This window comes from Protomyctophum bolini, assembly GCF_963924005.1.
Source record: "Protomyctophum bolini genome assembly, chromosome: 15".
Classification (NCBI taxonomy): domain Eukaryota; kingdom Metazoa; phylum Chordata; class Actinopteri; order Myctophiformes; family Myctophidae; genus Protomyctophum; species Protomyctophum bolini.
In genome coordinates, this window is record NC_137876.1 from 20461302 (window position 1) to 20478615 (window position 17314).

Genomic DNA, 17314 nt, shown 5'->3' on the forward strand with positions numbered 1-17314 from the left:
CATGAAATTTAATTGTGGACACAATCTTATCCAACGATAACAGATAAAAGTTTTCTTGTTTTGGGTATGAGAGGCTAAATATCATCAAACGGTGGTCTGTGGCTCAAATGCAGAATAAATAACGGACCTTGATGAAAACCACTGTTAATTGATCAAATATGAACACCAATATTATGCTTCCATGTTATATCATATGTATTATAAAACAATAATGAAAACCACAGCATCAACAAGAGCTTGTGACTAAATAATAACTTACATTCATTGGATCCATGCAGCTTCTAATCTAACCACATTAGTTCCTGCTTTTATATTTTTTGGACATAGATTATTTTCCACACGACACACGCAGTCAGGCACGCACACGCACACGCACACGCACACGCACACACACACACACACAACCGCTGGTTAAATTAAGTTGTTGTTGTTGTTGTGAACGTGAACCGCGGCTCGAGGTACAACAAGACAAGTTCCCCGGCCCACATCAGACGACACTATGAGCGGCGGTGGTGGTGAGGAGCCCCCCGGGGCTGGTGGCGACACCACCCCGGACACGTCCATGCGCGGCAAGACGGTGATCGTGACCGGGGCGAACAGCGGCATCGGCCGGGCCACGGCGGCCGAGCTGCTGCGGCGCGGGGCTCGGGTGGTCATGGCGTGCCGGGACCTGCAGCTCAGCGAGGCGGCCCGTCGGGAGCTGCTCGCGGACCTCTGCTCCTCCCCGGGGACCACCACCAGCCCCCATGATGACCTGGAGGGACGGGTGGTCCTCAGACATCTGGACCTGGCCTCGCTGAGCTCCGTGCGCGCGTTCTGCAGCGGCATTCTGGAGGTAAATAGTACTGAATGAATACACCATGACTGTCTGTCATAGACCTGTTTCTCTTTTTACGCACGGTCTCCATCTGCAGCCTTTCTTTCAGCTACATAAACGTTCACATGTCAAATATAAAGTGCTCACCCCAGAGGCCACGGATGTTCCTTAAGTCTCCGGGCGGGTAGGAGAACCCGTATCTTCTGTGTTGTTCAATTAAACGCATTTTAATCCGACCGGTGGCCATTTTCTCCCGTTTTAATCCGCCATGGATTCAAATCCACACTACACACTGATTACAGAGAGAATGGCCACCGATCGGATTAATATGTTTTTTATTTATTAATAAGGGAGGTACGGGTTCTTATATGCGCCCGTAGGGGGTTGTAACATCCGTGGCTCTGGGGTGAGACCTTTATATTTGGAATATGAAGGTTTATGTAGATGTAAGGGCTGTGAATGGAGGGAGTGCGACAACCAGGTTGAAGTTCCGCCATGACGAGCGTCGTGTGTGAACAATGGTTAACTGGGGGTAGCGTCGTTGCGTTATTATAATGGTTGTTTTATCAAACGTATTAATTATTAAACGTTTTTAGTAACTCTGAGAGGCTACAAATGGAACCAAACGGTTCCATTTGTAACCTCTCAGAATTACAAGGCGACCCTCCTCAATGAAGCAGAACACCACTTTGTTTTGTTTTGTTTTGGCGGAGACAGTCATGAGACCTATAGATCCCATAGCCCAAAGTGGACAATCGCGCTGTGATTGGCTAGTTTAGCCCGTCAGGTTGCCATGGTATCAGCCAATCGTCAAGATGTCCATTGAAGTGAATAGTGTTAAGTTATTTATGACTATAGATATGATTCTTGTGATAAGAGAATGTAATGTAATACATTATTTTATTATTCTCATGGTCCTCGCATTGACAAATTCTATTATACTTGTGGGGACATTTGGCATAGTAACGCCCACGCATGTACACACACACACACACACACACACACACACACACACACACACACACACACACACACACACACACACACACACACACACTCTTTTACGTTTACGTTTTAAGCTCTGCATCATTTCCATGCAGTCGGTCAATAAAAGAAAGAATCAAACAACAAACAAACAAAAATGTCGCACAGATGTGTGTCTGTCGAGGCCTTTTAAGATGCAAATAAAAATATATTTGAATTTTCCACACAAATAAAAGTCGGATTATCCACAGCAGAATAATAAAATGCGTGCAGTAGAAAAATAATAATAAATAAAACGTGTTGAATTTCAGATGGAAGAAGAAGTCACTTTGTGTGAGGCCGGCGGCCAGGCTCTTTGGAGCTTTCTTCTATCTAGAGCAACAGTAGGATTATAGAAATCCATATCCAAGGCTCTGCTTTGGACCAGCGCTGATTTTGACGACTAAAACAGTGACAAAAAAATGTTACCTTACTAAATAAAAACTAAGCTATGATGACTAAAACTATTGACAATTTTGTCCAAAAAATGCTGATCTACAAGCCCACACGACGTGTCGCGAAACGCACCCGTTCCTCGATGCTGGATCCGGTTCCTCCTGTTCCAGGATCAGAACCCTACACAGCTGTGTTCCGTCTGTCAGTATCCTCGTCATGGTAACATGCATGTTGTTTTCGTGGTTGGTTTTCCCAGGAGGAAGCTCGCGTCGACGTGCTGATCAACAACGCCGGCGTCTACCAGTGTCCCTACGGCCGGACGGAGGACGGCTTCGAGATGCAGTTCGGGGTCAACCACCTGGGTCACTTCCTGCTGACACACCTGCTACTGGACCTGCTCAAACGATGTGCGCCCAGCCGCATCATCGTGGTCTCCTCTAAGGTCAGTGTGTGTGTGTGTGTGTAGATCTGTTAAGTTTTTATTTCCATTTCAGATTCGGTTTCAATTCGTTTAACAAAAAAAAAACATTTAGACCCTGAGGACGATTCTACAAATGGCTTCTAAATCCCGACAGTTTCCTGGAAAACCCCTATGTTTCTATGGTTAGTTGTGCTCATGTTTATTCATGTCAGGGAACCCTAGAATTATCTGTATTTGGCCACCGACCCCCCCATCTGAAAATATTCCAGGGACCCCCCCAGAAGCAATGATTTGAGTTGAAATCACACCCGTGTGAACTGAGTGGTGCAACTCCACTCTCCCCCTGCCCCCCCCCCCCCCTCTCTCTCTCTCTCTCTCTGTAATTAGCAGGCTACATTGCAGCACTATCTCTCTCTCTCTGTTTCTGGCACAACAGCGCCACTTTTGCCCCTACTGGTACTCTAAACATAGTCACATATAGGTACATAGGTTAAGACGGACATTGCTGTTCCTTGGAGTGGTTGCACCACTCAAAAACGTTGAGCCAATAGGGGAAGGGGATCAACATCACGTGATTCTTTGTTTGACCCCACAACAACTCTGATGTGTTTCTCATAGAATATGATCTTTGCATTGTTGATTTCGTCGACTAATGTTAGGGAGGGACTAGTGGACAAGAGATCCAGTATAAGTCATTTTTATTAGTTGCATGCTGACGGGCATTAAGGCCCGCCGAAATACATTTTGTTCCGTGTGTGTGCGTGAAATAATTTGTCTCCTCCTGGCAGCTCTACAAGAACGGGGACATCAACTTCGAGGACCTGGGCAGTGAGCAGAGCTACGACAAGGCCTTCGCCTACAGCCGCAGCAAGCTGGCCAACCTGCTGTTCGTCTGCGAGCTGGTATACCACAATCATTGCCCCTTTATCACTCTCAATGACCCATTTAGAACCTGGGAAAACGATTCTACAAAGTGTCTTCTAAATCCTGACAGTTTTTCCTGAAAAACCCTCATGTTTCTTATAGTCGGGGATCCACAGGCCCAAAAGCTCTTGAAAATGGGTTGAACCTGTGATGTCATGCTATACTTTTTTTTGGTGTTTTTTCTATTAATTTGGTCATTAAGGTCCATAGAATAAGAGGGCTGCTCTGCCGGAAACATCGCGAAAAAAAGTTATGGCCATTTTAGTATAATGAAGCCTTTATTTTTTTGCCCATTTTCGCCTATTGTAAAAAACTAGGTTTCTTTTCTTAAAGTGCTCAGTAGGTTGTGTAGGCTGTCAATAAATGATTCCCAGATACACAGAACACATGTGTGAACAACACCAAGTCCAGAAATACACTCACAAAGCCTTTCCAAATGATTTATAGCCATTTTTGGTACCAAAAATTCATCAGTTTTTTGCATTTTTCCCAATACTTTCATCTTTACTTCAATAGTAATCAACTTTGCCATGGGTTATGACATCAGCCAATGTCTCATTCTTTTCATCAATCTTTATAGTCATTCCACATTTTTTTAAATTAAAATCAACCCTAAATTAAAGGAACTGTGGTGACTTTATTACCCTAATGCTCAAAATTCCCAGAGCCTTTTTTTTCTTGAAAACAACTGTACCCCCACAAAATAAAAGTGTAACACAACAAATTCAAAACAACACAAGTATTTTTTTTATTATTATAAAATAAACAGATGTGCACAGCTGATTCTTTATGTTAGTTGAAATATCACACCTAGTGTGAAGTGAGCTGTGCTATTTATGAATACTAATATATATTGTCTCTGTTGTGATCATAGTGATGCAATTGCTATCCTTGATCTTGATTGGCGTACATACAGTGTTTCCTGCAGGAAAAAGCTTTGGCATGGTGCTGGGCGTGGGGGGGGGGGGGGGGGGGGGGCTTATGCATACGCGCGTCGAACATTTTGATTAATTAATTAATAGGATTAATAAATTAAGATTAATTCGTATTATTGCTCTTGTATTGCGATTGGATACACTGGGGGGACACTGGGGGACACTGGGCAGGCACTTGGGAGGCACTGGGAAGGCACGGGGAGACACTGGTCAGGCACTGGGAGACACTGGGGAGGCACTGGGGAGGCACTCAGGGGCACACTGGGGAGACACTCAGGGGAACACTGGGGAGACACTGAGGGGACACTGGGGAGGCACTGAGGAGGCACTGAGGGGACACTGGGGAGGCACTGAGGGGACACTGGGGAGGCACTGGGAGGCACTGGGAGACACTGGGGAGGCACTGGAGAGGCACTGGGAGACACTGGGGAGGCACTGGGGAGACACTGGGGAGGCACTTAGGGGCACACTGGGGAGGCACTGGGGAGGCACTTAGGGGCACACTGGGGAGGCACTCAGGGGAACACTGGGGAGGCACTGGGAGGCACTGGGGAGGCACTGAGGGGACACTGGGTAGACACTGGGAGGCACTGGGGAGGCACTGGGAGGCACTGGGGAGGCACTGAGGGGACACTGGGGAGACACTGAGGGGACACTGGGGAGGCACTGGGGAGGCACTGGGAGGCACTGGGGAGGCACTGGGGAGGCACTGGGGAGACACTGGGGAGGCACTGGGAGACACTGGGAGACACTGGGAGGCACTGGGGAGGCACTGGGGAGGCACTGGGGAGGCACTGGGAGGCACTGGGAGGCACTGGGAGGCACTGGGGAGGCACTGGGAGGCACTGGGAGGCACTGGGGAGGCACTGGGGAGGCACTGGGAGGCACTGGGAGGCACTGGGGAGGCACTGGGAGGCACTGGGGAGGCACTGGGGAGGCACTGGGAGGCACTGGGGAGGCACTGGGAGGCACTGGGGAGGCACTGGGAGGCACTGAGGGGACACTGGGAGGCACTGGGAGGCACTGGGGAGGCACTGGGAGGCACTGGGAGGCACTGGGAGGCACTGGGAGGCACTGGGGAGGCACTGGGAGGCACTGGGGAGGCACTGGGGAGGCACTGGGAGGCACTGGAGAGGCACTGGGAGACACTGGGGAGGCACTGGGAGACACTGGGGAGGCACTTAGGGGCACACTGGGGAGGCACTCAGGGGGACACTGGGGAGGCACTGGGGAGACACTGGGGAGGCACTCAGGGGGACACTGGGGAGGCACTCGGGGGGGGGGGGGACACTGGGGAGGCACTGGGCAGACACTGGGGAGGCACTGGGGAGATATTGGGGAGGCACTGGGGAGACCCTGGGGAGGCACTCAGGGGCACACTGGGGAGGCACTCAGGGGGACACTGGGGAGGCACTGGGAAGGCACTGAGGGGACACTGGGGAGGCACTGCGGAGACACTGGGGAGGCACTCAGGGGGACACTGGGGAGGTACTGGACATTTCTTTTTTTTTTTTTTTTTTTTTAAATTTTTTTTGTTTGTTATATGATAGCTTGGCATGGCGCAAATAATTCCAGGCATGGCGCAGCGCCATGCCAAGAACATTGTGCAGGAAACCCTGACATACATGCTAAACGTCCCATGACGCTTGGAGCTATACTCCTTCCAGAAGCACAGCTCAAAAAAGGAAATTAAACATTGTCTGAATAAAATAATGTCTAATATCACGAAAATGAAAATTATCAGGAAAATGAAAACAACTAACTAATCAACTCACTCACTGTCACTGTCTTCGAGTGTGAGTTCAACTCGTGAACATCTTTTGGGGTCCCCAGTGCAGAGACAGGCAATGACATACTTGACACCGGCTCTTGCACAGGAGCATCCTCTGGCACACTTGCTTTTCTTGCAGTGGCAATATTTGGTGCGCTTGTATTGTGCAGGTTTTGCATCCTTCAGCATCATTGTTGCCACCAGCTTACCATTGACAAGCTCTCTGCCAAAGTTGGTTGCCACAGGGTAGGTTGGCTGAGACATGTGTGCCCTCTTACATACAACCAACTGATGCAGGGCTCTGAGAAGGTGTAATTTGAAGGCATCTTCAGTAGGTGGAAGGCAACGCATGTCTCCTTTGATGTTGCCAAAAAGATGGGCTCGCAGTGTATCCAAGTTACCACTGAAGTCACTCCTCTCATACAGTGAAGCCATGTATCATCTAGCCGCTGTCCCGACATCTTGTGTAACATCCAGACTTTCCCCAGAGTCACCATTTTGGCACAGAGGCAGAAGGTCTTTCAGGTGATCTACGGCAGCTTTGTAGGCACGTCTTTTTCCTCTTCTGTAAAGATAGCTCACTGTGTCACATCCAGTCAGTATGTAGGTGCTGAGGAGTATGGATGAAAGATCGGAAGCTTCAACATCATACTTCACTGCCAGGGCATCCACAATTGCATGAGCAGGTAGGTAGATATCCATCTTCTTTACCCATAGCTCCTGTAGGCCATCCATGTGTGTGATGTAATATGCACATCATGATCACATCTGTGTCAGTAGCCACAACTACAGCCCGTTCGTGGTGCAGATGTTCTACTGAGTATGCAATGTGGGCAAACATCCTAGTATCTGCCTCCTCATGCTTCTCACAGTTCTGGAAGTTCTGGAAGCTCAACCTGGCAATCTGCTGATAACAGAACAGTGCGACTAGGATCACGGAGCCAGATCCATCCCTTGACCAAGGTTATGCCATGCGAAAAGGGAATAAGGCTGACTACTTGGCTGCAATCAAGACATCCCTTGGCAGTTCATGGTGTGAAGTGGACAGATTGCCACCATTCGACAAGCCTGTTGTAATGTTGGTTGATGCCATGGCATTCATCCAGCGTCAACAACATCTTGGTTGCAGCACCTTCCATGAACTGCAAGAAAAATACCTGAAGCAGCTCCTTAGTGGTATCCCAGACAACTGTGACTGCATCCACTTTGTTGGTGATCGATATGATGTCTCCAGCAAGATGAAGGAGTACAAGCCACATGATAGTCTTGCCTTACCTGAATGGAAAGGCTTTGTTCAAAATCCACTGAATAAAGCAAACCTGTTGAACTATATGGGAGAAGCATGGGCTGCTCAGCACAAATCACTTCCTGCTGGATGCACACTTATTCTGGGTGGACTTTTCCATGATCCTAGTCGCACTGTTCTGTTATCAGCAGATTGTCAGGTTGAGCTTCCAGAACTGTCCTGTGAGAAGCATGAGGAGGCAGATACCAGGATGTTTGCCCACATTGCATACTCAGTAGAACATCTGCACCACGAACGGGCTGTAGTTGTGGCTACTGACACAGATGTGATCATGATGTGCATATATTACATCACACACATGGATGGCCTACAAGAGCTATGGGTAAAGAAGATGGATATCTACCTACCTGCTCATGCAATTGTGGATGCCCTGCCGGTGAAGTATGATGTTGAAGCTTCCGATCTTTCATCCATACTCCTCAGCACCTACATACTGACTGGATGTGACACAGTGGGCTATCTTTACAGAAGAGGAAAAAGACGTGCCTACAAAGCTGCCGTTGATCACCTGAAAGACCTTCTGCCTCTGTGCCAATACGGTGACTCTGGGGAAAGTCTGGATGTTACACAAGATGTCGTGACAGCGGCTAGACGATACATGGCTTCACTGTATGAGAGGAGTGACTTCAGTGGTAACTTGGATGCACTGCGAGCCCATCCTTTTGGCAACATCAAAGGAGACCTGCGTTGCCTTCCACCTACTGAAGATGCCTTCAAATTACACCTTCTCAGAGCCCTGCATCAGTTGGTTGTATGTAAGAGGGCACACATGTCTCAGCCAACCTACCCTGTGGCAATCAACTTTGGCAGAGAGCTTGTCAATGGTAAGCTGGTGGCAACAATGATGCTGAAGGATGCAAAACCTGCACAATACAAGCGCACCAAATATTGCCACTGCAAGAAAAGCAAGTGTGCCAGAGGATGCTCCTGTGCAAGAGCCGGTGTCAAGTATGTCATTGCCTGTTTCTGCACTGGGGACCCCAAAAGATGTTCACGAGTTGAACTCACACTCGAAGACAGTGACAGTGAGTGAGTTGATTAGTTAGTTGTTTTCATTTTCCTGATCATTTTCATTTTCGTGATATTAGACATAATCTTTATTTTATTCAGACAATGTTTAATTTCCTTTTTTGAGCTGTGCTCCTGCTATCATAAATAGCACAGCTCACTTCACACTAGGTGTGATATTTCAACTAACAAAGAATCAGCTGTGCACATCTGTTTATTTTATAATAAAAAAATACTTGTGTTGTTTTGAATTTGTTGTGTTACACTTTTATTTTGTGGGGGTACAGGTGTTTTCAAGAAAAAAAAAGGCTCTGGGAATTTTGAGCATAAGGGTAATAAAGTCACCACAGTTCCTTTAATTTAGGGTTGATTTTAATTAAAAGAATTGTGGAATGACTATAAAAATTGATGAAAAGAATGACACATTGGCTGATGTCATAACCCATGGCAAAGTTGATTACTATTGAAGTAAAGATGAAAGTATTGGGAAAAATGCAAAAAACGGATGAATTTTTGGTACCAAAAATGGCTATAAATCATTTGGAAAGGCTTTGTGAGTGTATTTCTGGACTTGGTGTTGTTCACATATGTGTTCTGTGTATCTGGGAATCATTTATTGACAGCCTACACAACCTACTGAGCACTTTAAGAAAAGAAACCTAGTTTTTTACAATAGGCGAAAATGGGCAAAAAAATAAAGGCTTCATTATACTAAAATGGCCATAACTTTTTTTCGCGATGTTTCCGGCAGAGCAGCCCTCTTATTCTATGGACCTTAATGACCAAATTAATAGAAAAAACACAAAAAAAAAGTATAGCATGACATCACAGGTCCTCTCAAATTTCCGGTGACTGGATCCCCGACTATTACTGTATGTCAGTGGTTCTCAAACATTTTCATGTCAAGGACCCCCAGAAATATTATGTAATTGGCCGCCGACCCCCCCCCCATCTGAATAATATGTTGTTCCAGAGACCTCCCCAGAAGCAAAGATTTGAGTTAAAAACATTGGCTCTGGAAGAATACACAGTCAAAGATTTGCACCACATTTTCACGATTTACAAGCTCGTAGCGCGGCACTCATTTGTAGATCTGCTATTTTTCATTGGCTGAAGTATAACATAATGCTTTAAAACACCAAAAGGTGATAATCATATCACAGAGGTTTACAATGTATTGTGAGATCTATCATACACTGTCTGGACCTCTGTTGGCTCCGTCTGTACTGCATATTTCCCGTAACCCTACACCGAATCTCTCTGGCCAAGAATAGCATATCTGTTGCCACACGTTGTGAACTAGAGTAGATCTGCAATTTATTTTGGTGGCTATTGCATGTATCCTGCCAGAATTATGGATGCTGGGGTGCGTTGTTGTGAGATTGTAGATCTGCTATCTTTGGCTAATGAATCCCCCCAGAATATGTTGGTTGGGGGGGATTGTTAATCAAAGCAGCATTCTAAGAGATTTAAGCATATTTTCATTATCGTTATATTTTCAACCCCATTAAGAACGGAGATGCATCTGTGTCGCCTTATAGCTTTTAACCACTTTGACCAATAAACTTTAGTTGTTGAAAAATAGCAGATCTACAAGCTCATAGCGCGGCACTGAATGCAACGAGCTTGTAGATCTGCTATTTTTGGGAAAATGTGGTGCAAATATTTGAATTTTTATTTGTTCACAGCGCAACGCTTTTTAACTAAATCTTTGCTTCTCGTGGGCCGGGGGTCCCTGGAACAACATATTTGCAGATGGGGGTCGGCGGCCAATTGCATATCATTATGGAACAGTTTGAGAACCACTGACATAGAAACATAAGGTTTTTCAGAAAACTGTCAGGATTTTGAAGAAGACATTTTGCAGAATCTGGTCCTCAGTCGACATCGAAATAAAAAAAAAATGACATTCTGACAGTTTCTGAAAGAATATATATTCAAAGATTTGTGCCGCATTTTCACGATTAAAAAAAAATATTTTTTTTTTTGTTCAATAGCTAAAGTATAACATAATGCTTAAAACACCAAGAGGGGTTCCCGCCCAGGATGGGTCAAAAAAAAGATTTAACCCATTTTGGGCGGGAACCCCTTTTGGTGTTATTCGTGTTATGTTATGATTTAGCTATTGAAAAATAGCAGATCTACAAGCTCGTAGGTCTACGAGCCTGTAGGTCTGCTATTTTTGAAAAATCGAAGAACGACTGACATAGAAACATAGCTTTTTCGGAAAACACTGTCAGGATGTAGAAGACATTTTTTAGAATCTGATCTCAGGTCAAAAAGGTCTAAAAGAGATTTAAGCTAATCTTCACGATCGTAACAATAATGTTTGACACGCTCCCGTCCCGTCCTTTAGGCGCGGCGTCTGGAGGGCAGCGGGGTGACGGTCAACGGCCTCACCCCGGGCATCGTGCGGACCAACCTGGGCAGGCACGTCCGCGTGCCCCTGCTGGCGAAGCCCCTGTTCAGCCTGCTGTCCCTGGCTCTGTTCAGGAGCCCCGAGGAGGGCGCGCGCACCTCCGTGCACCTGGCCTGCTGTTCCCCCGAGGCGGGGCAGCAGGGCGGCGCCCAGGGGCAGTGCTTCGCAGACTGCCGGCCGCTGGTCCTGCTGCCCAAAGCCACGGACCGCCGCGTGGCGCGCAAACTGTGGGACATCAGCGAGGTGATGGTGGGCCTGACCACGTGAGGAGGACTGTTAGGCGTTATTCATATATAGTCTGGATTTTCAGGTGGTTTTCAGGTGACCACCGAACTACAACATGGCGTCACTGGTGAAGAGCAAACCACCACCGCCACCGCCCTTCTCTCTGTTTTTACTCACCACCGGAGCGGTGGTCACCTCGCCACCGGAGCGGTGGTCACCTCGCCACCGGAGCGGTGGTCACCTCGCCACCGGAGCGGTGGTCACCTCGCCACCGGAGCGGTGGTCACCTCGCCACCGAAAATCCAGACTATATGAATGAGCCTTTATATAGGGTCGTTTGTTGGGAGGGACCCGGAAAGGCAACCGGTTCTGCTTTCGGAACCACGGTTCCCGAGATTGAAGAACCGGAGGAATCGGTTCCATCGTATGTTGTGGACACTCTAACCACAAAGGCCACTGAGCTGGTGTCTCAACCAGGAAAAGGAATAAACCATGAGAAGGATCAGAACACGGGTGGGGGTGAGGGGGCTTCCAGGGCAGGACATGCATGCGATAGACATAACATAAAACATAAAAAAATCAGTTAACCCATTTAGACCCGACATCGTTCTAAATCCTGACAGTTTTCTGACATACCTCATGTTTCTATGTCAGTGGTTCTCAAATATTTCATGTCAAGGACCCCCAGGCATCATATGTAATTGGGCCGTGGCCCCCCCCCCATCTGAAAATATGTTGTTCCACCAACAACGATTTGAGTGAAAACACTCGCTCTGAAAGAATTATATTTTCAAAGATTTGCGCCACATTTTCACGATTTTTCATAAAATAGCAGACCTACAAGTTCATAGCGCGGCACTCGGTGCCGGTATATGAGCTTGTAGATCTGCTATTGTTCAATAGCTAAAGTATATAAGATAATGCTTTAAAACACCAAAAGGGGTTCCCGCCCCAAAATCAGTTAGTTTTCTCCAGCGGCTATACCTACAGTGACAGTAACAAATTAGCGGCCAGTGGAGTCAACGAGGCAGCGGAGGTTTTGATTTTCCGTGAGCCAGAGCGGAACGCTTTCTTTCCTTGTCTGATGAACACCGTCCTCGACCATGTACTGTATGTACAGTATAAGCCCTCGGGCTGCATGGGAAACATGAGCGCACGTTTAATCATGAATTCATTATGCAACCGCATGTAACATTTGAACTGTGACTGACGGTAACAACGCACATTTACCTGAGAAGTGTACTTAAAGCTGCACTATGTAACTTTCCTCTCCCAGGCAGGATTTGAACACGGTTTCTTTTGCAAGTTTTGACTTTTTTTCATCAGGCTATCTTTGGAGGTCGAATAGGCACCTAGGTCGGAACATTTCGACTGCATTTGAAGACACTGTGCGGACCTGGCTGTCCTTCTCCTACTCAGGGGATATTAATTAAACCTGGGAATACATTTCTTACGCCAAGAATTCTCTTCGCCAATGTGTTGGTAAAGGTGTCTATACTAACATATCCCACATTGGTTCATATTCAACCACCCTAGGGGAATTTTTGACAGCTGCTGAAAGTTGGGGTACCATCAACAACCAATAATTATATGGCAAAAAATGTTCTAAATTTCATTCTAGGGGGTTTTCATGATTCTAAATCCATTCCAAGCATTAGTTTTGCACGAAAAACACTCCTTGGGCTAAACTCTGCGATACTGCCAAGTGTTCGATCTTTGGACCCTACACGAATAGACGAACGGCCACGTTTGAACCGTAGGCATAATAAACTTGATTCATGCTTTGTCATGGTACAGTATCTCGTGACGAGAACAGCCGATCTGCAAGCACCGACGCACTGCAGTGTGACACACCCTGAGCCGTGGGACAGACTTTAACAAAAAGAGAGATCATATCACTCCAGTCTTAGCCTCACTACACTGGCTCCCGGTGGTTTATATAATTGATTTTATAATCCTATTACTCGTTTATAAAGCTCTTGCACCTTCCTATCGCCATGATTGTCTGCCTATAGATATATCCCTAACCGCCCCCCTCAGGTCCTCCACTGCTGGCCTACTCGAACTCCCCAAAAAGGTGGCTAGTAAGAAATATGGCGAGGCAGCATTCTGTTTTTATGGCCCAAACAGCCTGGAATAAATCACCACTGTGGATCAGACAGGCACCCTCTATAGACGTTGTTAAGACACAGCTTATAAGACTCACCTTTTCACTCTTGCTTTTAGTTGAGTTTTAAAATATCTGTTCTTATCTTTGTACCACTGCCTTTGCCTGATTTGACACTGCGTTATTGTCCTATTGTTTTAACTGCATGCCTGTTTTTTATGCCGTTTTGTTTTGCTTTTGTTTTTATTATCTTTTCTGCTCTGTAAAGTACTTTGAGCTACATTTATGTATGAAAGGTGCTATATAAATAAAGATTATTATTATTATTATTATGAATCAGGCAATAGTAAAGCAGATCTACAAGCTCACAACATGTGACGCTTCGGTGCGTTGTGAGCTTGTGGATCATCTATTTTTGGTGTAGACGGGGAAACACAAAACAGCAGACCAGGTACAGATCTACGTAAAGGTCAAGTTTACTATCGTAACTATTGGGGATTTAATTTTAACATTGTAACATTTCAATCACAACGTGGCCTTAACTGTGGAACTTGAATAAATTATTTGACCTCTGTGAACCACTTATATAATACTATTGTGATTTGTATGTGTGTGTGTGTGTGTGTGTGTGTGTGCGTGCCTCAAATAACCTGAGAGTCAAAATTACCAAACAATATTGCCTCATTATTTTTAACGTGTTAACGTTGACATTTAAGCCATTCTGGGCGGGAACCCTTTTTGGTGTTTTAAGCATTATGTTATACTTTAGCTATTGAAAAATAGCAGACCTACGAGCTCGTAGCGTGGCACACGAGCTCGTAGGTCTGCTATTTTTGAGAAATCGTGAAAAAGGCGCAAACCTTGAATGTATATTCTTTCAGAGCGAACATTTTTAACTAAAATCTTTGTTTCTGGAAGGTCCCTGCCTGGAAGTACAGCATATTTTCAGATGGGGGTCGGCGGGCCAATTACATATAATTCTGACATGAAATAGTTTGAGAACCACTGACATAGAAACACATTTAGAAGGCATTTGTAGAATCGTCCTCAGGACTAAATGGCTCTATAACTAATCTAACCTCCGGGTTCCCTTCAGTCACGACTGAACCGCGCGCAGAAATCCATCCAAAGAAACGCGGTGGCGCACAGCGGCATGCGGTTGATTCTGCTGATTGTGTTTGCTATGAAGTCTCTCCTGTAACGAGCTGTACATAATGCAATAAATGGTCTCGGGTTTGCTTCATTAAGCAGACTGAGTCGTTTGCACACTGAGAGCTTTATGTACTGACTAGGAGGGGAGGTCTGTGTGGTTGGGTGGCTGCCTGGGTGGGTGGCTAGGTGGGTCTGCTTGCTCAGGGGATAAACTGAATCTTGACCATCAGGTCAAAACTCGTGTCAGATCCTGTGTCTACATGAGACATGACCTTTGACACCATCTAAATGTCTCAATATAGAGCTAGAGCAGAGAGACAAAAATACAACCACCCCAATTGTATAAATTATATTGTATTAACAATTAACATACTCTGTATTAACGTACAGATGGGACAACATTTCAATGTTATTGTTACATAGTGCAGCAAAGTGTGTACGTGGGTTTTATAAATACAGAGGCAATAGAACACTAGTATCAACAAGATCGAGCTTGTGACTATAATACAAGAACCTTTTTTCTTTTCCTGAAAAGAAAATAACAGTTTAAATTCAGACATGCAAGGTTTTCTGCGTCTCCACGTTAGTTAGCTCTAAGTCAAGCGTTGCATGTTGCTCAAGCAGAATGCGCTCATTAGCTGGGAATGCTTCGCTCTAACAGGACATTTCTTTCTCTCTCTCTCTCTCTCTCTCTCTCTCTCTCTCTCTCTCTCTCTCTCTCAGATGGTAGCAAACAACCTTTCCACTCAGCATCCATAATGTCTTTCCCACCTGCATCGTTTTCATTAGGCAGATTTTCTGGCTCATTTAAACGGCAGCTCCGCTGAAACAAGCTATATATATATATATACGGTAGAACCTTGGGCATGAAGGGAAACCAGGATTATCTAATCCATCTCCCTGCTGTAAAAACGGAGCGGCGCTGCGCTGCGGGCATCTTTATGGCAGTTATAAGAGTATTTAGCAAATAACACAAATGAGTGTAATTGCAGCAGTGTGTAATGCGTTTAGCTTGCGGTAGGCCTATACGGACTCGCAGCAGCAGCGGTGGGACTTCACTTCAGGAGGATCGGGTTTCGTACCGTAGGCTACGTGGGACCAGTCACCACATAACATAATAATGTTCAACTCAGACCCTTTTAAAAAGGAGCACTTGACCCGTTTTCCTCCATACATTTCTTAATAAATCGGTCCTTATTCATGCTCATAATAAGAAGACTCTTATTATGAGCATGAATAAGGACCGATTTATTAAGAGTCTTCTATGTTGACGAGAGCACAGAAACGACTTCTCTCATTATGGTCTGATTAGGCCTACAGCAGCAACAAAACGACACACCTGCATTTAAACATTGGCTAATTGACTAGTAGCCTGCACTTCTCCTTGAGAGAATGAGCCATATGAGGCACTTGCATCCCTGGCTAATGAGACGAATATGCCTTAAAACATTATACTTGACCTTTATAACTAAATATTAAAAAAGAAAAACACCTATATTGTATTTCTTTCATAAATAGAGAATCTTTCACTCAACAGGAACTGTCCCTGTCGCAAGTTGATGATGTCATATGCGTGGTCTGACCCTATGGAATGCAGTGCTAATAAAAAGTATTTAAAATATTGCTTTGATGCTCATATTATCCTTAGGAAGTATTAAGTTGTTTTTCATAAGCATATGCATTCCATAGGGCTACTGTATACCACACATGGACATATGATCATCAAGCAGATCCCCCCCCCCCCCACAACAACACAACAACAAATATGTAAAGCAGTCCATTCTCAGGCATTCTCAGACGCCACTCAAGAGATAAATGAATTCTCCACATTGCACTGCAGTGAGCCGTGCATGAGCCCGCTGGCATTCCTTTCCAACAGTTGGGGGCAGCGTTTCCCAGAGGTTTCTTATATAGCAGAATGTCAGAAGTGGTGTGCGCTGCTGGGCCGTGACACAGTCCACACTCCTCCACAGTCCACTCGTAGGACATGGAGGGCCATGCGGCCGAGGGGAATGGAGAGTGTCACTGCCGTTGATGAAAACACTGAGGGACGCATATCAGCGGGAGACTTCAAACAACCCAGGGAGGACATAGAACCCCCCCTGTGACATCACAGATGGAGGGCTGTATAGGGTAGAGAAGGGGTGCCCACACTTTTTTGACTTGAGAGGCAGAGCCACTTTCAAAATGACCAGCTCAACAAGATCTATATATACCCACCTGAAATTGCAGTGCAGTGAATGTGTGTCATGTGTTGCTCTGGTCAGACCAACGGAGTGGTCAGAGGCAGTGAGTGTGTGTCATGTTTTGCTCATGGTCAGACAACGGAGTGGTCAGAGGCAGTGAATGTGTGTCATGTTGCTCTCGGCCAGCAGGGAGCTCTCTCTCTGTTATATGCCTGCTGATTGCACTGAAAAGTGCAGACTGCACGATGTACAAAAAAAAAAAGAAAAGTTCCTCAAATATACACCGTGTCAGAGGAATGACCAATGAGACTGACCGCCCGCTAACCCACCATTCTGCTCATTGTCTTGTCCAGAAATAGACGTCTACACCATGTCCTCTCCTCTCCTCTCCTCTCCTCTCCTCTCCTCTCCTCTCCTCTCCTCTCCTCTCCTCTCCTCTCCTCTCCTCTCCTCTCCTCTCCTCTCCTCTCCTCTCCTCTCCCCTCCTCTCCCCTCCCCTCCCCTCCTCTCCTCTCCTCTCCTCTCCCCTCAAGTCTAGTGTGATGTGTAGCTTGTGCTGGACGTTCCAGAGGGGGATCGTTTTCCACTCGGTGGGTTTGTGTGGAAGATTAATGCTCAATTGGG

General features: G+C 46.0%; 1 protein-coding gene across 1 annotated transcript; it reads left to right on the plus strand.

Moving 5' to 3' along the window:
- The first annotated feature begins 411 nt into the window (after nucleotides 1-411).
- On the plus strand, nucleotides 412-11516 carry LOC308329535 (retinol dehydrogenase 14-like). Its single transcript, XM_080783869.1, has 4 exons — nucleotides 412-835; nucleotides 2493-2678; nucleotides 3446-3559; nucleotides 10958-11516. Exons 1-4 carry the CDS (start codon nucleotides 500-502, stop codon nucleotides 11285-11287), a joined length of 966 nt encoding a protein of 321 aa, XP_080639995.1. The 5' UTR covers nucleotides 412-499; the 3' UTR covers nucleotides 11288-11516.
- The last annotated feature ends 5798 nt before the right edge of the window (nucleotides 11517-17314 follow it).

Coding starts and splice junctions, on each gene's coding strand:
- LOC308329535 (XM_080783869.1), top strand. CDS start 500: ATGAGCGGCGGTGGTGGTGAGGAGCCCCCCGGGGCTGGTGGCGACACC. Junction 2,679..3,445: donor TCATCGTGGTCTCCTCTAAG/GTCAGTGTGTGT, acceptor TCCTCCTGGCAG/CTCTACAAGAACGGGGACAT. Junction 3,560..10,957: donor TGCTGTTCGTCTGCGAGCTG/GTATACCACAAT, acceptor CCCGTCCTTTAG/GCGCGGCGTCTGGAGGGCAG.